Source organism: Corvus moneduloides, chromosome 1 (assembly GCF_009650955.1).
Source record: "Corvus moneduloides isolate bCorMon1 chromosome 1, bCorMon1.pri, whole genome shotgun sequence".
In the NCBI taxonomy this organism is placed as follows: domain Eukaryota; kingdom Metazoa; phylum Chordata; class Aves; order Passeriformes; family Corvidae; genus Corvus; species Corvus moneduloides.
In genome coordinates this window covers 128,423,275-128,445,452 of record NC_045476.1, presented here as the reverse complement: position 1 = coordinate 128,445,452, position 22,178 = coordinate 128,423,275, and the positions used below count along the sequence as shown (strand labels likewise).

The window sequence follows — 22,178 nt, the reverse complement described above, 5'->3', positions numbered from 1 at the left end:
AAATCAGAAACTCCTGCTTCCAGGGTCACCCAAGGAGATGAGGTTTTTAGGTACGTGCATTACTATGTACTGTATGTCACTCGAAGTCATTCCAGTTCTAAATGTGGTTATACAACAGCATGGCAAAATCAAAACTGTAAACCAGCCCCAGTCCTGTATTTCAGCAGAGGAGAAGGGATTTTTACTATCCCAGTCCGTCTGTATCCTTGGGTAATCTGGATGTCTCCAGTAATCGGGGAAGACTTCCTCCTACCAGTGGGATTTTGATGGGATGGCAGATGAGAAATCCTGCTACTAAACATAAACTGTTGGATTTTTCTGCCAGTTTTTGTGATTATTTTAAATTACTGTCTTGATGTCATCTCTGCAATGATGATTTTTTTTTTTTAAACTGAAATGCATCCAGATCTGACCGTGCCTTAACACAACGCAGAAACACCAAGAAAAAAGCACATAGGAATTCTTTCTATTTTAAGTTAGAGGCAATAGCCAATGTAAGGACCATTTTTCATCCCTCATGAAGTCTTAATGTAAGTTTTATTTTATATTGATCATAAATACAACAATAAAAAAGAATAGTGAGATTTTTCCTTTGGTTTAGAGCTATAACATGCACAGAATATTTCACAAATAATTTCAGTCTAACCTGTACTGCTACTGAAGAGAACGTTACATGATAAAACTCTATGAGACAGATCAATAGCAAATTAATCACAATTAATCGCCCAAAATGATAACAATAAAAATGTATTCTAAATACCATCAAGTTATAGCATTGCAAAAAGCATTTAGAAAACTTTCCTTGTCTTTGATAGAAATCTTTGACTTCAATGCGTGCTTGAAGTCCTATGCAAAATCAAGCGCTAATTCTTGTAAATTAGATAGTCATTTATGTTTATCATTGTTATTTAAAATTTTAATTATGCAGTATTTGGATGAAATCAAGTTTTAATAACTTGTTCCCGCCCCTGTCTAGCCAGGCTGTCACAGGAACAGACACCCCTAACACGTGAAAGCTGGGATCTGGGACACCCACGAGGGCTGCTTTGCTGAGGACAACAGGATCAGGTATTATTCCAATTAAGTACTGCACTTTGGGGAGTATTGATTGAATTTTTCTGTGGAACTGAATTAATTAAAGGACTGTGAGTTGTAGTACGGGCAGAGCTGACTGACCAGCCTTTCTGAAAGCTGGGAAAAAACCTTGTGGTCATTGCTTTCAGCTTTCCTCAAAAGAATTTTTTTTATGTTTTCAAAAGGTTTTTTTGCCCCCCAATGGCCAAAATACATCTTACAAAATTCTTTTGAAGTTTGAAGATGTAGATGAGAAAGGATAACCACACAATTTTTTAAGTAACATTAGGGGTGGGAGGTCAGGAGAAGTCAGTTCCTGATTCTTTAAAATTATGGGCCAAGTTTTGCCCTTCAAAAACTGAGTCTGTGCTCTGTGGCTTCACTTACTGATGCATCTGAAAATGATATTCTTCTTTCTGTAGTCCATGGAACACTGACCACCTATAAGACTGTTGATAAAATGATTGTAGCTAAAATAGAAAATATACTAACAGTTCCACATCCCAAATCATAGAGAGAATATGTCTTAAAAATCGTATTTAGCCTAATTTTTACTTGGTTGTAAATGGAAACCACTGTGGCAGTGCCTCTGGGCAGTGCCTGTTGGGCTTTCTCAGAAGTCATCTCTGGGCTATAAGTGACTCAAAAAATTTGCTCTGTGTAATACTGTCAAAAAATTAAATACTTATCATTATGAAGATTTTAACTTCTGTACCGTGTGTGATGCTGAATTTGTAAGCAGTGAATGGAAAAGTGGCTCACAGAGCTGCATCTCGGCTTTTCCTAGCACAGGCAGTGCCTGCGTTTCTGACCATCCTTGTTTTCAGAACGTGCTGGCTCCAGGCCAGCACAGCATCTCACTTTAGAGATGCTCCTGTTGCTTGCAGGGCCCTCCCTGCCGGGGAAGTCACCGATGGAGTGTGGACACTTAGCGGAGAGCAGCGAGGAGATCTCCAGCGCGGGCGCAGAGCCCAATTCCCTGCTGCCCTCCTCTGCCGGCAGCACCTCCTGCCTGCCCTCGGCGGCCGCGCCGCGGGCTGGGGCCGCTCCGGGCCGCCCCGCCGCCGCCAACGCGGCCCGGGAGCGCAGCCGGGTGCAGACCCTGCGCCACGCCTTCCTCGAGCTGCAGAAGACTCTCCCCTCCGTGCCGCCCGACACCAAGCTCTCCAAGCTGGATGTGCTCCTCCTGGCCACCACCTACATCGCACACCTCACCCGCAGCCTGCAGGATGAGGAGGAGTCACCGGGAGAGGCCTTGGGCACCCTCCGCGGGGATGGATACCTGCACCCGGTCAAGGTAGGGGAGCTGAGGAGCAGCTACCACCTTCTGTCAGCGACTGAGTACACTGGCCTTAGATACGCAGATGAAACGAAAGATTTCAAGTTCCTGTACCTTGCCTAGAGGTAATACTTGGAAATCCTGTCCAGACTAACCATTGTGCCTAGGTGTTAGGGGTCCGATGGAAATATATTGGAGCATTGTTCCTCCAGCTTCAGGGACTTTGTGCCAAAATACCAAGTCTAGTGTAGATCCAAACCTGGTGGGACCGGGTTTTTGGAAGTGAAGGTCAGCACCAGAGGAGTACTTGCATCTTCTCAGTCCCTGTGTGGAAATCTTGGTGATCCCCTCAGACCTACTGGATCCTGCTGTGAGGGGTCTGTGGTGAGGTGACGCTGTCCCACAGTAGTGACCCAGCCACGGCTGGGCCTGCTTTGGTTCTGCTGCCAAGGCAGCCCAGTGCAGACAGCGGTGTTAATTATCAGCCATGTGTTAATTACTTCCATGAAAGTGCTTTCCTGAAGCATTTCTCTAGTTGGTATATGCTCTTCTCTTTGTCAAAAAAAAAAAAATCACAGCGATGCAGAGGGGATGAGAAGGGGGAACTGCTCTTGGAGAGGACTGGGCTGGAAACTGTTTCCAAATGCAGTGCTCACTGACTGATGGGGCTCAGACACCGCGGGGTATTTTGTTTGGCTCTGCTCACAGAGAGTGAGTTAGAGCACTGGGGTGTTTTCTTTTCCTTTTTTTTTTTTTTTTTTTATTTTAAGAGTCTGAATTCAGAATGATTTAATTAAGATTAATTTGTGAAGTAATCTCTAATTTCTAAAAAGTACCTAATTCACAGAGAGTTCCTTGTTCACGGTGTTGGTTGCAGTATTTTACAGCATGATGTGAATGTAGGCTTCTGAAGGCATTTAAATGATTAGCAGGCTCATAAAGAAAGCAAAACCTTGATATCAATTAGAAGATGGCTATAATTTAAGTAAAAAAATTCTGTGATGTATTTAAAAATAAGTTCAAATTAGCTTCTGTTAGTTCCCTCAGTCAGAGTGAAAGGACACAGGTCTCTTACAGTACTTTTTATCAGCTGCCAACTACAACCAGCAAAAAAATACTCTCGAATAGTTATTACAGCAGTTAAATGATCCAGACGCCCATTTCCCAGGCTACTGGAATAGAGTAGCCTGGATTCACTTAAGCAATTATTTTTTATGAATGTATTTGATGAAAGTGTCACAGTCAAATCCTAATACGTGTTTCAAAAACCCCAAAACACAGTATATGAGACAACCTTTAGAAATAAAGACTTCAACTAAACTGATAGATTAAACATAGTAAATGCAAATGGTGAGGAAAGTTAAATATCCAAGTACAGTTGTGTGTACACTGAATGAAAAATATGGTTAATAACTTTAAACTCTGATGGTTTATTGGTGACAAACTCATAACATCACACTTGAAATTGAATTACTGAATGAGATCGCACATTCCAAGCGAGAATATGCTGCTGCTTTGGGTCTTTGAACAGCAGAGCTGAGATTTATCTGCAGTATTATTAGGTGCCCCTTACCCACAGGAAAGGTGTCAATCTGTTCCCAAGAGAGTCTTTAAAAATGGCATTCTTTTGGAACAACGTGCTGGCTGCATATCAGGTGTTTTTGCATCCAATGTGTGTGAAAAGTTGTCTCAAACATCTGCCTCTCTAATACTGAACTTGGCACAGCAAATGGAGCTGGATGCTCCCTCCCAAGTTCTGGGTGCCCGGCTGTGGCCACCTGCACCACAGGGCTGCTTGCAGTGAGTAACCTGCTGGGGTTAAGAAACCTGAGCTGTCAGAATAAATATTTAACACCAGAGTAACTGATGATTCCAAAAATCTGTGAGTGTAAAGATGAATTGTCTCATCTGAAACAGCTGGACCTGACAAGAACAACAAGCTGTGAGCGCTGAAGACTGCCAAGGTGCAATTACATTAAATTCCCTCAGACTCACAGCCTTCAGCAGCAGCCCCTGTGCTGCAGGCAGGGTTGTGGGGCCCAGCCAGCAGGGATGGGTGTGCACACAGGGCTGCAATCCCTACAGGTGCAGGTGTATCCCCATAGTATCCCTGGTGCCTTGAGAAGGAATGCTTTGTTTTATTCTACTAACAGAACATTTAGGACACAAACTGAGCTAGAATGACCGGCCAGCATGGCCTGCTCCTGTCTGCTGGGGCACAGCAGGGTTGGGAGCTGTGCCTCACAATTAATTACCAAAGCAAATATCCTGCCTGAGGCTCCCTTATCAAGCTCCAAACATTTTCCAGTGAATGACAAAACAGGAACTGTTTGGTGATAGCAACAATCTCCTATTTTCTTGTACCATGATTCTATCAAAGCTTTGCTGAGAACTGCAGTCAAGAGTGCAAAGATCCCAGGTGTCTCAGTGCTGTGCTTGTCTCCTCTCTTGCAGAAGTGGCCCATGCGTTCCAGGTTGTACATTGGAGCCACAGGACAGTTTCTGACTCACTCGGCACAAGGAGACAGCGCAAACCATGGGGAAACATCAACATCTTCACAGATCTAATCTCCCTTCTTGCTTTGAAAAAAATGGTTATTTATTACACTTTATATATATATATTTAAGTTAAAAAATAGTATCTACAGACAAACTATCATTCCTGAATGCTGTTTGTAGAGGACAAGGAATTGATTCTTAAATGTAATTAATACCTCATTAAGTTAATGTGACGCATCATTGGTTTCTATCATTGCTGGGATCTGAATGGGGGGAGTGGGAGGTGGTGACTGCAGCCAGCACCAACATGAGCAGCAGTGGCAAAGAGCTGACAGCAGAGTAAGTATCCTTGTCCTCTCAGGGACAAGTGCTGTGAGAAAGAGAGGAGAAGTGATGTGGTACTGGCCAAGTACAGGGCAAAACAGGCTCGGGTGAAAAGAGAAGGGCAAGGCTAAAAACAGCAACTGTAATCCCACACAGACTTTCTCCACTGCTTAAAGCCGATGGCAGAAATCCCCTGACCACAGCTGTCAGGTCAGGGCTTCACCCACTGGATAGTCCTACATGTTTGTAGCTATTGCTGGGAACATGGATGCATGTTCATGGAGTAAAAACATGCTGAGAGACCTGTCCCTCCTGCACAGAGCACTGTGCGTCGGGCACTGCTTGTAGGCACCCGTGGGATTGTGCTGCATGGTACGGGGCTCAGCCTGTGTTTGCCACCCCGGCACAACCACGTGTCTGCTCACCATTCCACAGCTCACTTCATTGAAGGGGTTCACATGTTGGAGCAGATGAGCCCAAAGTGTTGGCTTGTTCGTAGCACACTTGTTCGCTTAAACATCTATATTTAGGCAAGAAAAGTTGAAACTAAATGCACAAATGTCATCTGTTGTAACTGTTCTATAAAACACTGTACTTCTCATATGGTTTGTTATTGCTGAGGTAAATGCTCTATTAAATATTATTCAGTGACTATTATATATTTCGACTTGCAAAATCTGTTATCAGTTTCTCATTGTACACGATAACATTCTACATTTATAGATGCTGTCTTCTTTCTGAAGGCTTCATGATTTAAATTTAAAAATGACGTTTAGGAAAACAAAAGTATTAGCCAGAACAACTTTCATAAAAACAGTATGGTAAAATCTGGAGCTCTCATCTGTCCCTGCAGCATTCTGAGCGTTCAACAAGATAATATACCTGGAAGGGACAGTATTCAAGAAAGGGGGAAAAAAAATTCTTCCGTGTTTTTAAAGGCTTTGTTCCTTTAAATGTCATTGGAAGATTCTGACTGCTTATCCAAGAAGCAGAGGTTCAGCTGGACATCAGGAAAAATTTCTTCAGAGAAAGGGCTGTTAAGCATTGGAATGGGCTGCCCTTGGAGGTGGTGGAGTTGCAGGTGCTAGAGTCACCATTCCTGGAGGTGTTCAAGAAAAGTCAGGATGTGCCAATTAGTGCCATGGTCTAATTGACAAGGTAGTGATCAGTGAAAGGTGATCAGTAGTCTTTTCCAACCTAGGTGATTCTGTAAGCATGAAAAATGTTTTAGCAATAAGGGTTAAAAACATGGACCATTATGAACGGATGGCCCAGAGAATACATCTCAGACTCTTTATCAGTGAGCTACAAGACCTGTATCAGTTTCTCCTTGTACATGATAATATTCTGAATTTATAGATGTTGTCTCTTTTCTGAAGACTTTAAATTTTAAAATGACATTTAGGGAAAAAGAAAAAAAATACTAGCAGGAACAACTTTTGTTTAAAAAGTATGGTGAAATCTGGAGCTCTCCACGACCCCTATAGTATTTACAATTAAATATTTACAATGTTCTGGACGCAGCCAGAGAATTGGAGCAGCAAGCACTGTAGTCACTTACTGTAGCCACATCCCTAAGATCTTTTCAGCATTTTATGGAATTATTACAGGCCAGTAAGAACATGCAAAATTACAGCAGCAGTTTTTCAGTTAAGAAGAGTTCCCCATATTTGTGAGTTGGGATTTTTTTTTCCTTGAAACAGATTATTCTGCATCAGAATTATGCCTTTCCTTTCAGAACCAAGACACCAGGTTAGGCAAAACACTCCCTTCGACCAGGGCAAGAGCTTTTATCTTCTAGAAATTTACACAGCAGGGTAACAACAGATCCTCTGAACCTGTCTGCTTCAAGCCTGATGTTTGATTCCAGTGCTACAATTCCTAGGAACAGTTCATATCCTCGTATACTGAAACACAAGTGTTTGGCATTTAGCACTAGGAATATGCACGTGCTTAGGAATAAAGCTGTACAATGTTTATACATTGCTATCAAAAGGTGGCATTTTTCATGCAGGAGCCTAGAAGATCTCGGCAAACCTCGGTCACTGTCATCCCGGTTTTTCTCACGGAGGGATGGGACAGGTGAACTTGCCGCGGCCACAGCAGAGGCGCTGCCTGTGCGGACGCTGCGGCGCAGAGATGGGCTCTCGCTGCTGCTCGCGGCTGCGCTTCCCTCAGCGCCCGCGGCCCCGCGCCGCTTTCCCTGGACACGCCAAACGCCCCCGGCGCCGCTCTCCCCGTGTCCCTGTGCGCGCGCAGCCGGAAGGCGCTGCGCCCGCCCCGCCCCGCCCGGCGTGCCGCGTATTTAGCGGGATCCCGGCCAGGATTCGCCTTTTCCAAGGGGGTCACAACCGGAGCGACCGCGCCTGCCCGCCTCCAGTCGGGGTGCGTGCCTCGGTGGGTGCATGGATGGATGCGGCGGGACCCGGCCCGCGTTTGCGGGGGCCCCTTTTGCGGCGGATCCCGGGATGGCGAGGGGCGCCCCGGGCGGTGCCTGGGAGGGGGGAATGCCCGGGCGTGGGGCGTGCCCGTGCCGCTCCGTGGCTTGGGAGCAGTTCCGCCGTGCCCGGCCTCGGGCGTGGGAGCGCCAGCAGCGGCCGCCGAGTTTGATGGGTACAAATTGAAAAAGGGGAAATTTAGGTTAGATATTGGAAAGAAATTCTTTACTGTGAGGGTGGTGCGGCCTTTGGAACAGGGAGGCTGTGGTGTGTAAAGCCAGGCTGGATAAGGCCTTGCTGGTCTAGCGGGTGGTGTCCCTGCCCGTGGCAGGAAAGGGGTTGGGACTGGATGATCGCTGAGGTCCGTTCCAGACTCTTAACATTCTGTGATTCCGTGATCCCGCCGTGTGGATCCGCAGCGATCCGCGTGATTCCGTCAGAGCCGCCCGACCTCCGCCGTCCTCCTTGGAGCAGGTTCTGGCAGTCCAGGCATATGCTCGTCTAAACAGTAGAGTGATTTCTGGCCTTCTCAGAGGAATTAGAAATGCTCCCAGGCGGTTAATTTGAGAAATCCCGACGTAGCAGGTCAAAGCAATGGCTGTAATCTCAGGAATTGCAGGGATGGTTTGCTGGTGCTTTTCTAAACAGCCAAAGCCATCACGTGAAAGAGGAGTGATTGTCACGCTGTTGTAACTGTGCCTGTGTGTCCCCTGGATGTTGGGGTGGCACAGTTCAGGCTGACACTCCAGCCACACAGGCTTCCCAGGAGAGCGGGTGCCATGGGAGAGTGAGATGGACTTAATTAGTGTGTGCCACGTGGTGGTTACTTCGAGCTGTCACTTGGCTCATCAAGTCATAAAACAAATGACAGATTGGACATTCAAAGACACTTGGTTTTGCTGAGAGATCGTTTTCATCAGCAAATGCCTGTCATAATTCAAAAGATAAATGACCTTCTTTTTCCTTTAGGGAATTGGGCAAGGGCTGTGAGGTGACCCAGACTATGCCCCTTTTCAGGTTATAGGCACAGATCCGAACTGGTGGGGTCTGGCAGGGACAGGGCCCCAGGGGTATCAGCAGCCTCTGTGGTAATGCTCTCCTGCCAGGACTGCAGTGTGAGTGCTGACCTCAGTTCAACTGGTGCTAAAACATCAGTGAGTTCCCCAGAGTGTCGCACGTGAACTGGGGTTAAAGGCTGTACCCTGCCAGGGTGCTCCTCTGCCCAGCCTGGCTGGTCATTAGGAGCACTGTACTCATCCTGCAATCAGTCATTTCTCACACTGGAGCTTGCTTTAGGAAAATGGTCATGCCTCTACTTAACCTTGATCTCGGCTGATGCTCTGTCCCAGGTAATTACAAAGAGAGCATGAGGCTGGTGTTTCTTGGACTGGCTTACTGTCCCCAAAGAAGTGTTAATGCTTTTTGCTACTGGCTCAGCAGTGGAGCTCTGTGAATCAAACATCTTCTTTTCATTGTTTTAGGCAGAAAGTGAAGCTCAAGATGCGTTTGTTACTGGCTTTGGGAATCCTCCGTCTGGACTCTGCCATGCTTTGCAAGCGGAAAGATGCCACGTGAATTCTGGAGCTACAGAAGTAAATATTTCTTACTGTATTTTAAGATGTTGAGGGAAACCCCATGAAATCCAGATGAAGAGTTCTGAAGCTGTTTAATGGCTTGAAAATTCCCTTACAGATGAAAAAAGGAGGAATATGATTGTATTTGGGGTCAAAAGATTGAAATTCTAACAAAAGGTATTATGGCAGCTATAAAATCTCCCAAGATCTGCTCCCCAGAACAAAGCAGGTGCAATCCAAGAATCCCAAAGGAGTCAGAAGGGAGAGGTTTGTACCAGAGAACCTAGTTTTTAACTGGGGAAACATGACTTCTGATTTGAAGAATTCATGGATGTTAGTTGAAAGGAAGAGAATTAAGTGAAGAACAGTATGTTCTTCATGCTGGCACCTAACCTGTGTCAGTCTTGCAATATATTCCAAAGGGAGAGGTGACTGTGGTAGTGAGCTTGACCTCTAGAAAGATACTTGGCATCTGGGGTTTGAATGTAAGAGAGGGACCTGCGTTTTTGTGCCCAAACAGAGTTGTTTTTCTCTGATTCTTGGCTATACTCAATCTGTTTTGTGCTAAACAGTTAAAACCAAGGCTCTGGTTCAGCTTATGGAAGTACAGCTCTTGAGACAAGCCTAACCAATTCCCTTGTATTTAGTACCTGGAAAAAGCTGTCTTACATAGGCAGGAAACTGCTGGCATAGTGATGATGACCCTTTGCCGTTTACCCAACTGAATGTTGTGATGAGCAGTGTTGTGTATCTGATGTGCCAGCTAATCAGTAGGGGTTTCCCGTTTGATTTGCTCCTGTCATTTCTGATTTTATTTATTCCTTTCAAGGTTCTGTGACATCAGATGACCACCTCCACCATCTTCCAGCCTTGTGCGTGCACATAGAGCCAGCAGGAGAGTCCACCCACTTCTAGAAGTGCAGGTGTTTAAGGAGGTCAGTTGCTTTTTTACTGTCACAGTACTGAGGCTCCTGCAGGCTGTACTGCCATCCAGGGAGAGCCTGTACTGGCCATGTTGACCACTGTCCTTATGGGACTGATACAAGTCTTCCAGTTTTCAAGAGATCATGGAAGAAACTGGGGAGAGGCAAGGATAAGTGCTCTTTTTGCAGAAAATCCCTTAATGTTGCTTCTCAAAAATAGAGATTTATAAAGGAATTCTGTTTCAGTCTACTCTTAAAGAGTAATTTTGCTGGCACAATGATGAGACTTTTGCCGTTTACCCATCTGAATGTTTTTGATGTGTATCTCGAGATCTGAAATGCCAGTGAGGGTAGTACCTTTGTATAAGATTGATTAAGGATACAGGAAACTAACTTATTATTGTTATTGTTCTTAGCTTGAAAACAGCAGCCTGGAATACGGAGTTCTAATGCACTTGGAAATGCTTACATTGCCCTTCCTGCTCTTCAGAAATACTGCTTGGTTCCATAGTACGCCAGGGGAGTAGCTGTTCACTGAAAATGAATAATCCTGGAATGAAGTTCAGGGTAGACTGTCACTCTAGAAAGAGAAAGAGGCCTTATGGGCATTCTTAGAACTTAGTATGAATATTTGAGTGTATCAAATAAATGAATCAAAAGTGAATAAAGCAAAGATTAAAATGTGGGAAAACTTGTGTTGTCTAAATGAGTGTTTACAGTGTTAGTAGAGGGTATGAATAAAATCTTGGCTTTCTGTTTTCAGTGACTTATTTTTTTGTTGAGGCTATGGGAGCAGTAGCACTGTGATCTTGCTGGATGACATCCTGGGTAGGAGGAACACAAGCCTTAAGTATTCAGCTTGTCCAGATTTGACAGGAAGTCTACAGTTTTACTGCTGCTTTTCTATTTAATGTGTATCTCTTGGATGTGAGACTTGCTGAGGATTGTCTAGTGCTATATCCTTACTAGGAAGATGAAATACAGGAAAGCCCATAGCTGGGGAAGCATGCTGTGCTTCAAACACCTCATGGCCTACCACTTACAGTGAGGTAGAGTTGAATTCATTGAGCTACCTGCCTACCAGGTTGTCTAATACTATTTTTTCACTTACCTGTAGCACTTGGCTATTCCTTGCAGTCTATACAAAATAATGTGGAAACACTGGGGTTTTGGGTATTTTTGAGGCTGGGGGGAAGAAGGCTTGGGGGGGGGGGGGGAGGGCTAGGGGGTTTGTTTTGTGGTTTGTTTGTTTTGCAGGCTTTTTTGTTTTATTTGGGTTTTGGTGGCAGGAGCATGTGGCATCGTTGTAGAATCTCGTGTTGCTGTAATGTAAAAAAGGACGCAGAACATGAAGCAGTATGATAATACTTTTATACATTTCAAAATCTATACACCATGAGGAATTAAAGACTGTTAACTTAACCTAGGAAAAGAAGGGTTTTGATGTTCTTAAAGCTCCTTAACCCTTTGGGTGATATATTTGAAAAGAAGCAACAAGAAAAACTGCAGAATTCAGGTAGCTGAAATGAAACATTAGATTCTGAACTGGTGGTTTAATTTTCAGTTGTAGTCTTAATGAAAATCCTGAATCCTGAATTACTCCTTACTTAGCTGTGAATGGAGAGTGGTAGCCACGAAGAGAAGTAATTTTGTATTTCTGACTGTAGTCTCTCAAAAAGCCAAAGCCTCAGGCTTTACTTAGAGTGGGAATTTTACTCCTCATTAGTGTTAATGTGAATTCCTGGGCTATAGGCAGCAATAAACTTCAGCACTTGATGGTGACACTGCATGAGGTAAATATCTCTCTGTTGCAGGGAGTTTTCATCAGTGATGTCAAATGGAAATACAGGATTTGGTGCTACGCATAATACAGATGTGCCTAGGCAAAGAAGAAATTAAACCTTAAGCTGAAAGGCTTGATATTTGCCAGTACTTTGAGGGGAAAAAAGCTGTGATGCAAATTACTCAGTAATGCAATCCTAGATCATAATTCTTACCTCACTTCCAAATACGTGTGTGAACAAATATGACTGATGCTCAATAAACAAAAAAACCTCCAACCCTTGGTTTTGGTTTCCCCAGGGAGGGAAATCTGTCCTTAGTTTAACGTCAGCCAGTGTTAAGAGGAGCAATGCCTCATATAAGCCAGCATGAAGGACAGGCTTGGTTCAGGCCTGTGGCCTCATTACATACAGCACTGAGACTCAGCAGAGAAATCAAACTGACAGACTTCTTCAATACCAGTCTTCAGCAGTGGAAGTTCTGGATTTTGATCTGAAATTCACTTACTGCAATCAATGGATATAGAATTTTTTCAGACTGACAAAATGTGCTGGTGATGCACCCAAGACTAAGGAACTGTTGTGCATTATTTACCATGTTTTAGGGTCAGCGATGACTCAAGTAACAAGATGGCAATCACTGCATCTTCCTCAAGTACTGTCTGTCTTAAACTGAGCTTGGCATGAGCCTTAGACAGTGAGATCCTAAAAGATCAATATAAGCATGTCAGAAATAAAAAATACTGCAGGCATGAATGCAATGTGTATCGCCCTGTGTCAAGCACTTGCGTAATTAAAAGTTAATGCTGGGTTGGTTTTTTTCATACTTTAGCTGTGCAGTTACACTTATCACTTACAAAATACATATGCATTGACTTTTTGTGCTAAAAAGTGGAACTTGGCATATTATCCATTAATACTTTTTTGCTCCCATGATAAAGCAGTGCCTATTTAAGTCCCATTTTGTTTTTCTAGATAGCTTTAATAATGATACGTGTTTTGTAAATAGCTGTTGGGAGGTTTTTTTTGCCTGGCAAAGTTGTTTGAACTTGGGTTTCTTTTAGCAGTATCTATATATATATATAACAATTCAATATATAGAATAAATGGCATTCATAAATGATAAATAAGATTATTTATGCTTGATCAAAAAATTAGTCTTATCTAGATTTTTATTAAACAAGCTCCTGAGCAGATGAGCACAATTTCTCTTTGAAAATGAAAAGTGGGACATACAGAATTTTTAGTGCAGAGGCTGATAACGTTGATCCATGAATGGAATCTCTTCTCACCCTGCGACTTGCAAGATAATAGCCCTGAATGAGACTTTCTGCTTCTGAACTCAGTTCAACATGAAGATTCCTAGCAAACAAAATAAACTAGAGAGAGAGCATACATTTTAAATATTTAACTGGAAAATAAAGAACTGACCTTTTTTCACACCTTTTAATATACCAGTGGCATAGTAATACAGGCTGGACAATATATTCTACCAATAGTTTTAATAGTAAAGACAGTTGTCACCATTTGGCTATGCTGAATAAGGAAAATATGAAGGATAACAATAAGGACAGATCTTGGATAGTAAATAGAATTGTAGTATGGTTTGGGTTGGAAGCGACCTTAAAGATGACTCAGTTCCAACTCCCCTGCCGTGGGCAGGGACACTTTCCACTAGACCAGGTTGCTCAGAGCTCATCCAATCTGGCCTTGAACACTTCTGGGGGGAATCATCTGTTAGTTATGCTACAGCTATTGACAATTTAATTAGAATGGAATATTAATTTCTGCTACTGCTTGTAAACCTTTTGGCCAAAAGTAGATATTGGAGATCTGTTCACATATGAATGTTAACTTAGTCTGTTTTCCAGAAACACGCTCAAACTGTATTTATTATACTGACCCTTTTCAAGAACTGAAGCTGCTTTTGTCAATGATCCTCTTAGTGCTAGTGGAAATATGGTGGGGGAAGGGCAAAAAGTGAGTATTAAAACTAAGCAGACTGTGCAGAGAGAACTTTCTGATGCCAAACCTAGTATGATATTCACAAATATAATGCATTTCTAAATTATTGTGTATAATCTGTTACCTCCTCATAATCTTGTGTTCTGAACTGCTGTGAGACTTTGTACAGCATGGCTTCAGGATTAATGGCTCTTCTCAAGACATGATGTACAACAGAAGAAGACAGGTGACAGGAAGGAAACTCATTGTAGATCAAGAGCCCAAAACCATCTACAAGGTTAACTGGAATCAAACTCACATCCTAAAGAAAAGACCCATAGAAAGAAAACATCTATTTTGGGCTTTTGTCATGTAGAAGCATCATATTGTTTTCCATCTGAAATATCCTATATCCACTTACACTGCAAGATTATCTAATGAATTACCTGTAATACTTAGTAAAATTTTGTTTCAATACTTTTTTGGGAAAGCTATCTCATTTTAGAAGATACTTGATTTAAATTTACTTAAGTTGTGACTTTCTGGGAAATACTAACAAGTTCAATTTTTAGGCATGTGCTTTACCATCTGTCCAATTAGAAAGTTCTCCTTTTGTATATGTTTCTTTGAGGAAGAGTCCACATCTACATGGGACCAAAAGTTGGTCTGAACTGAAACAGTAACTTGTTGGTCAGCCTCTTCTCCATACTTCTTCCCAGGAATAAATACTGTTGTTGTTCTGCTCTCTAGCACTAGGATAAGACAAAATTCATCAGTTACGTTACCAATTCAGCTTAGCTATAAATTCTAGTCCCACACATAATCTGAAATCAGTCACAATTGTGATTTTGCTGAATTGTTATGATTAATGGATGTCTGTAGTGTAGCAGATTTACGTTTACAGGACCTTGGCTTTTATGTCCTTGTGTCTTACACAGACCCATTAAAAACAGTGCACAGATTTTTGCAGCATTTGAGGGCCATAAGCTGGGGAACAAACCTAGCCTTGAATTTGCACATTTGTTTAGTTCTGTCCCCTCATTTGTTAGGAGGTGGGAGATTACCAGACTGCAGAAGTTCAAGTTTATCCTTTTTATATGAACTTAAGTCTCCTATGTAACAGATGCCACCCTTGGCCAGCACAGCACTGCAGGCTTGAATACTGGCACTTCCAGTTCCATGTTTATCTTTGGACACAGAAGGAAAAATTTCACTAGAAGGTGGGTGTCGTATGCCACGAGGCAGAAGACATAAGCTGTAATTCAGAAGCCTGGAGGATTAAATAATTCTGTCAGTCATAAATTGTTAAATTATTCACTTTTAAAAAAACTTAATAAGTATTAAGACTCACTTAGAAACAACAACAAAAAACCCTTAATGTGAAATCAGCATCAAAACTAAATGTTTGAGTACAAAAGTAGAGGTTCAAGCCTGCTCTCCAACAGCTGTCATTGAGACTGTATTTCTTATGGATTAAACATGAGGCAAATTGTGGTGTGCAGAAGTAATTCCTAGGAAATCAAAGTCGTCTCATAATTTAACCCCACATTGTTAACTCCTCTTTCTATGCTAGAGAAACTTTTCCAGTGATGTAAAAGTTTAGAGGATTAGTAATTCTGGCCATCTAGGGAAAACAAAAAGGCTGAAACTTGTAAACTCTGCCTTCCTGAGTTACACAGTACCCTCCAATTCTTTTGGAGAAAGAAGGCATAGAATATATTTTTCATCCCCTGTACTGTGTTCTTTGGCACAGAGAGGTTGCAAATTATCTGTCTGGTTCCACAATCAAAGGCTCATAATGATATTAAGATGTCAGAGCATGGTTTGTCCTAGTATTGCGACCTGGGAGAAAATTATTAAATGAAATCAGTAAGAATTAGTAAATAGGGTATTGCACCAATGGAAATATGTAGGAAAAGCCTACTTTGACAGGCTGCTGACAGTAAATACTGTGCACATGCAAGACAGTACCAATTACAATACTGATCATGATTTACAGTGTGCAACTGTTTTAATATTAACCAGATGGTTTGATTCTTAAAACACTGAACTCCTGTTTCTTTTAAGAAATCTTAATCTTAACCTGGGAAAAAAGAAATCTTGTAGATCACAATTTTTAAAATTTGAACAAATTTCTACAGCTAAATTTTGAAATGGTCAAAGTTTTGGGTTCTTTTTTTCACAACAAAAGATATTAGTGAGTGGGTTGAAGAACTTCCAAATGAAAATAAAATTCATGCCCCTTTCAGAGAACTTTTTTAAGTTATGGAAGGAGAAAGTAGTTTGGTTTAAATTAATGTAACTGTAAAGCTGAGCATATTGTACTTTTCTGCAGTGTATGTAAAATTGTGTTAACAGTCTATAGTTGCACGAATAGCTAAATACATAAATGCATAGTGAAAAATGTTTAAAGGCAACAACAACCAGATTTATAATCTATGTGTAAAGATGTATGTGAATTTTCATACCTTATTCGTATGGTTTTTATGAAAAAGAGTGATAAAAATGTAAGGATCTATTTATACACTGCTTATTTATTAAAAAGGCTGATAGCTGGGAATCAGTGATGAGAAGGCTTACATTGAAACAAGGTTTGAAAAGTTGAGCCCTTTTTTTTTTGGCATTACCAGCTTCTGGGACAGTCTTCAGTTTTGATTTCAGAAGAATGTTTTGTCTGAGCTCTGCAAAACAGTGCTAGTGTTAAATTCTTACTGTAATCTTATGAGAGTTTTAGGAGGTTTTATAATTAATGAAGTTCTGATCTAGATTTATCACTTGAAAAAAACCAAAAAATGTCCTAGGGATAAAAACTGAGTGTTTAACTAAGTTGGAGCCTTGTATATTCTTTTAAAACAAAGTCTCTAGCTTTCCATGTAAGACCGATCCTATTAGCTTTAAAAATACTAATTCTTAAATTCTAATTTATGTGAAAAAAAATAATCTCTTTACCTGTCGATTATTAGCGTGTCACTTGTTACAACCAAGAGATCCAGATAATCTGCATTTTCTTTTTCACATGTCTGTACTAGACTCAACAATATTGCAAGTTTAAGAGTATTGTAAGTGCCTGGTGGAACAACCTGAGAAGCAAAGACATTGGCCAGGACAGCAGTAAACCTCCAGCATGAACTTGAAGTCAGTGAGAGCAGATACTTAAAATTGTCACTGACAAAAGAAGGACCTAATGGAAACAAAGTACAGGTGAACAAACACATAAAAGAGATCTATGCAGGTATGTTAGAACACATCACCATTGGAGTCTTGATACAAAACTTACCAAGAACAAACATATCACTGTATTAAGCACAAATTCAGAATGTAAGCATCTGACACAGTTAATTTTACTGCTAAAAAGTTAGCAGACACAATCTGCTAGAACTGATGGAATAAGAAAGGAAAAACAAACTGAAATATCAGGTGCATTTTATATGATTTCAAAGTACTTTCCAATGGATAGGTGAAGATGGAAAGAGAAGTTGAAGAACTACAATAAATAATTAGGGAATTTCCCAATGCATGGAAAGTGGGCAAAAGCAGACATCCTCAAATAACAGCAAGTACACATTTCAGACTGGAAGAGGAACGTCCCTGAATGGTTTTGTAATCTGGACCTCTAGGTAATAAAAAACTATACCAATTCTCAAGATTTTTTTTTTCTAGGAGGTTTTCCAACTTTTTTTTAAGCCAGTGTTTAATGGAACTTTCTTACCATTTGGTTTATAGAGCTGTACACTATTGACTTCTATACATGCTGTAGCTTGTAGACCATTTTGCACACAAGCTGGAATTCCTATAATCCTGTAGTGGTTTCCTATTGTCATTTTATTGGCCAGTTCATCTGGAAATAATAAAAAAATAAGTGTGGGGGGCAAAGCTACAGATATGTTAGGGCATCAAAGCAGTTTTAAAGACATGGTCAGAAAACAACACATTCTGAACGTTTGATTTGATAATTTAACATTGGCAGAAAACAGCTGTATGCCAGATCGATAATGGACTAGTATAAAATGAAACATACAATTTTAATTATTTAGTGCAAAAGGTAAGGAAGGCACACCAGGTGAGGGAAAATAGACTTAATGATAAAGAAAATGGACAATGCATTTAGTCCTCCATTGAAAAGAAAATGGACAGTTTTTTACAAGTATATTTCCTACTCTGAAACTTGTGGCACCACCATTATCAGTCACTGTCCTATATAAGGTCAGAGAAAAAAACACAACACAATAAAGAGGAGTTACAAACTACAGATTTCAAAAAGACACACAAACAGCTTTGTGAATCTTTATATTTCTGTGCAGCTTAGAAAACAAAATCCCATTTATTTTTTGAAAATGAGAATTAGATCCAACCAGATATCAATCTCAGCCTGAGAAACACTGTAACCACACTGATCGCTGGAGCCAGTGGAAATTTAATGCATACAACTCACAGTATCTTAACCATAGATTTTTCTATGAAATTTTTAAATATAATTTTAGCTCTCCTAGTTCTTTCTATTTAGTTTTCAAGAAATGAATCATATAATTCCCTAGACTTTTGGAATGGCAGAGGGTTTTTTTGTTGCTTGTCTCTTTGTTTGTTTGGGGTTTCTTTAAGAATTAATGGAAATATGTTGCTGAGTTGTGATTTCAGTTGGATATTAACATTAGAAATCATTTAATGTTTGCAGTGGAAGGCAGTGGTAGTAGAAGCCAAAAATCCTGATGGAATGTGGAAAACAGCTAGATTGAGGAAGGATGTTAAAAATGCATGAAATTAGTACAGAACAGCATGGCCAAAGGAAGTAGAAAGGAGATAAAAACAAGCAACAGTTAGAATAAGACACTGCTAAGCTGGCCAGGGATTTTAATTCAATGGGGGTGTAAAAGTGACACAAGAATTTTGTGATGTACTCTCTGCAATCACCTGTGCACACTGCTTTGTTACCTAGCTACTTTTTATAAAATTAAGGAGGGGAGTACAGAAAGAACTGCAATATAAATTATGACTTTCACCATTTTAACCCAAAAAATGGAGCTACAATTGCAAGGGATTCTTATGGATCAATTCTAAAACATTTTTGACAAAACTCCAAAGTTCATCTTACCTCTCAAGAACACTGTAAATGCCTGAATCCTGAAATGTGATTTATCATTGGAATATCCTTTCAAAGCATTCAGCATTTTAGCATCAATCATTTCAACTATTTGTTTATCTTTCAAAACAAAGGCAAAGAAAGGTTAGTTCTCTTGAAAACATTTTTTTTAAATGACTGGTGTATTTTAAGTGGGCTTTTGTGGAAAAAGCCATGGGCTTTTCCATTTTTGGAAATATTTTGTTTACTTATTGTGTAACAGAAGTAGGAAACTACCAGATCTAAAAGTCAGATTACATAGATCCTACCACCAAGTACTCTAAATTTCATGTCTTCCTGCAGTGGTGAAGAACACAAGCTACACACAAAATCAGTCCTCACTGTAGCAGACTCTGTAGCTCCAGGACAATGCACCCTGATGCACCTAAATCCTAAAAAAAAAGTAATAAGTTACCAACCATTTAAAAACTAATGCTGTGCCCTCCTTATTTTCCCATGAAGAACAGAAGCAATTAAAATACTGGACAGTGAAATTCCAAATTTATTACATGTCTCTTCAGATGAGCCTCCCATACATATTCCACTAAAATTATCCATATAATTTATTGGGGTTGGCCACGAGATGGCAGAGTTTCCTACTGCACATTCCCAAGCTGAATAGCTTGGCCGGGCTTTCTTGAGGAGTGAGCCACTGCGGCTTCTGCCTGGCGTAGGAATGACATGGGACATGGATAGTCACTAACAGAGGTGCGTGTCCTCATAAAGATGTCAGTATGACTTAATCTGCAGTCTCCAAACTTTGGGATTTTGCATCTCTTTTATAACCGTATGGTCTCTCTTAACAGAAGAGGCAAAAAACCAGCCTTAAAAGTATTTAGGGCCTCACCCTGCAATGGTACAAGCAATTCAGTAACATTACTCAAAGTAGTACTTCCACAGAAGTCAGCTACTCATTAAAGCAAACTTGTTTTATGCTAGAAGCTTTTGCCAGCCACTTAAGCATATTGTTCTGTGGTGTTTTTATACAGACAGAAACAGTTTCCAAGGAAAAAGGTATCTTACTAATTTGTTTATTTACTTTTGAGATATTTTATTGTTATTCAAGACATTTAAGTATTAAGTTATTTAAGATATTAAATACATTCAAGTTATACTGGTGACTTATGTTTTCTCCTATAAACTATCTCCAGCATTAGGAAAAGGGATTGCTGGCACAGACATTCTTCTAAAACATTTAATAATGCTGAGTAAGTCCACTCCTTTCAATTAATAAAAATCCTGCTATGCTCATTACAAAAATGTATGCATAATAAAACTATATAGGAAAATACCTTTGTTATGCTAGGTCTTTAGTATCTTATTATCAAATTTATTTAAAAGCTTTTTAAATAGTACTGATTAATTTGGGTTTTTTTTACTACCTTCAGAGAAAGGACAGGTTTCCTCAGTACAAAGAAATCTTGCTCCTTGTGTGTATTTTGTTACAGTTCCCATTGCAATCACTATCCCATCAGACATATAAAATCTTTGAGATGTGTAATTAAAGGGATATGCAGAAAGACTCAGAACATAACTTGGTAAAGGTGGCAAATGTGTTGGTTTCAGCAATATACTGATCTAGCAAGAGACACAATTGCATTAGTATCATAAAAACATATTTTTATTTAAAACTGCTTTACTTTTCATGGACAAACACACAATGTGATGCGTAACTGCTAAAAAATTTCAGAAACACATGAAGAGTAACTAAGTTTCATATTAATTAATCTCACAATTGCAATATGTTTGGGTGAGACTTCCAGCTAATTTTAATTATAAATAGTACTGCAACCAAAGGGAAAATGAAAACTTAATACAAAAATAGTTGTTAATATTTCACTATACTTAGAAGATTCAAGGTCTAAATGGAGAAAACCAATGCAGACTCACCTGGGCTTCTGTCTGCAATTGTTCAATTAATGATAATGTCTTAATAGCTACGAAACATACCTGTGATGGAAAAATAACTTCATTTTAGAAAGGAAAATCTTGTTGAAATTTAGATGGTGCACTTTTGTGTACTCATCTGTTACAGACTTACTGACTGAAAAATCTGTGCAGCTTGTAGGGGATTATGAAGAATATAGTTTCCAAGAGTTGCATCCAATTCAGCAATGTCAGAAGGATTAATTGAAATAATGAAACGATAAACAGCATAACTTTGTTTTGAGTCTGTAGGAGCAAAAAGTATCTTAAAATAACAGATTTGTGTAACATTATGTATTAATTTAACAGACTATGTGTTGAGTAATACCATTATATTTTTTGCAATCATGCACAAATTTCTGAAGGCCACCACTTCTGTCAAGGTAGACAAGGACAACTTCCCTCATTTTCTGCATTTCAGGATCCATCTTTCAAGATCTTTGCACTCTTTATCCAACTGTGGGAATAAACTGTGAAGAAATTATGGTAGCACTGGCCATGCTATAATAGTAATAATAAGGGTACATATTAACGAAGCCACACAAAATTAAAATAGTCTCTTTTTCAAACTAGGAAATTCTTGAAGGATTTTTAACATTCAGTTCAAAGTTCTTTCCAACGACTGAAGCATACCCTATTTCTAGAGTAAATTTCTGAAGAATGCTCTAGTGTTTTCATTTCCTTAGTGAGTTATTTCACTCTCCTAATTCCCTAACCCATGAAATTAAAGTTTCCATTTAACCTCTCCTGTAGATTTTATAATCAGTCTATCAAAAGTAAGACTTAAAATTTTAACTCCCTTATTTGAGAAGTCTATCAGAGCTGTTAAAAGTGTGAAACTGGGAAACATCTCCTTTCTTAAAATCTGACTTTCCTACTCTGCTGTGATCTCCTGTGGCACCCACTTAAGGTGCTGATCTTGCATTTATTTCCATGCAGGTACACAGAAGTTCAATTCTGATTCCCATTGACAAAGCTTTTACAACTACAATTTTGGTTTGCAGGCTGACCATGTTCTTTGGTGTGGTTTTCACTTTGTATTACCCATGTCTCTTTATATTTCTTTTTGTAAGAGTAGAGTCTTGTACCATAAAGCACTACTTCGCAGAATTTAGAAGGAGCACTACTAAGGCCAAAATATGGTATTTTGTATATATGCATCTGTTTTAATATCTTTCATATTTTCTTCTGCAAAATGTCCTTAGTCCTCTTTGTAGATGACCAATATGAAACAACACTTGAATCTTCAAAAATAAGACAGCTACCTGGTAAAGGATAGGACATGGAATTACTGAGCTGA

At 40.1% G+C, this 22,178-nt stretch overlaps 2 protein-coding genes and 1 non-coding gene across 3 annotated transcripts; 2 read left to right on the top strand and 1 right to left on the bottom strand.

Moving 5' to 3' along the window:
* The first annotated feature begins 980 nt into the window (after positions 1–980).
* On the top strand, positions 981–5,835 carry TCF24 (transcription factor 24). Its single transcript, XM_032126952.1, has 3 exons — positions 981–1,068; positions 1,962–2,371; positions 4,808–5,835. Exons 2-3 carry the CDS (start codon positions 1,988–1,990, stop codon positions 4,919–4,921), a joined length of 498 nt encoding a protein of 165 aa, XP_031982843.1. The 5' UTR covers positions 981–1,068; positions 1,962–1,987; the 3' UTR covers positions 4,922–5,835.
* A 4,544-nt stretch (positions 5,836–10,379) lies between these two features.
* On the top strand, positions 10,380–10,457 carry LOC116436104. Its single transcript, XR_004236943.1, has one exon. It is a non-coding gene; the product is annotated as a small nucleolar RNA SNORD87 (small nucleolar RNA).
* Positions 10,458–11,733: 1,276 nt separating this feature from the next.
* Positions 11,734–21,321, bottom strand: MCMDC2 (minichromosome maintenance domain containing 2). The gene is made up of 14 exons (XM_032126997.1): positions 21,207–21,321; positions 20,994–21,124; positions 20,843–20,902; positions 20,335–20,530; positions 19,222–19,344; positions 18,926–19,033; positions 17,546–17,674; positions 16,786–17,017; positions 14,901–15,106; positions 14,422–14,588; positions 13,982–14,158; positions 13,129–13,271; positions 12,488–12,597; positions 11,734–11,990 (listed from the first exon to the last, which is right to left on the bottom strand). The coding sequence occupies exons 1-14, from the start codon at positions 21,304–21,306 to the stop codon at positions 11,824–11,826; spliced, it is 2,049 nt and encodes a 682-aa protein (XP_031982888.1). The 5' UTR covers positions 21,307–21,321; the 3' UTR covers positions 11,734–11,823.
* Positions 21,322–22,178: the final 857 nt, after the last annotated feature.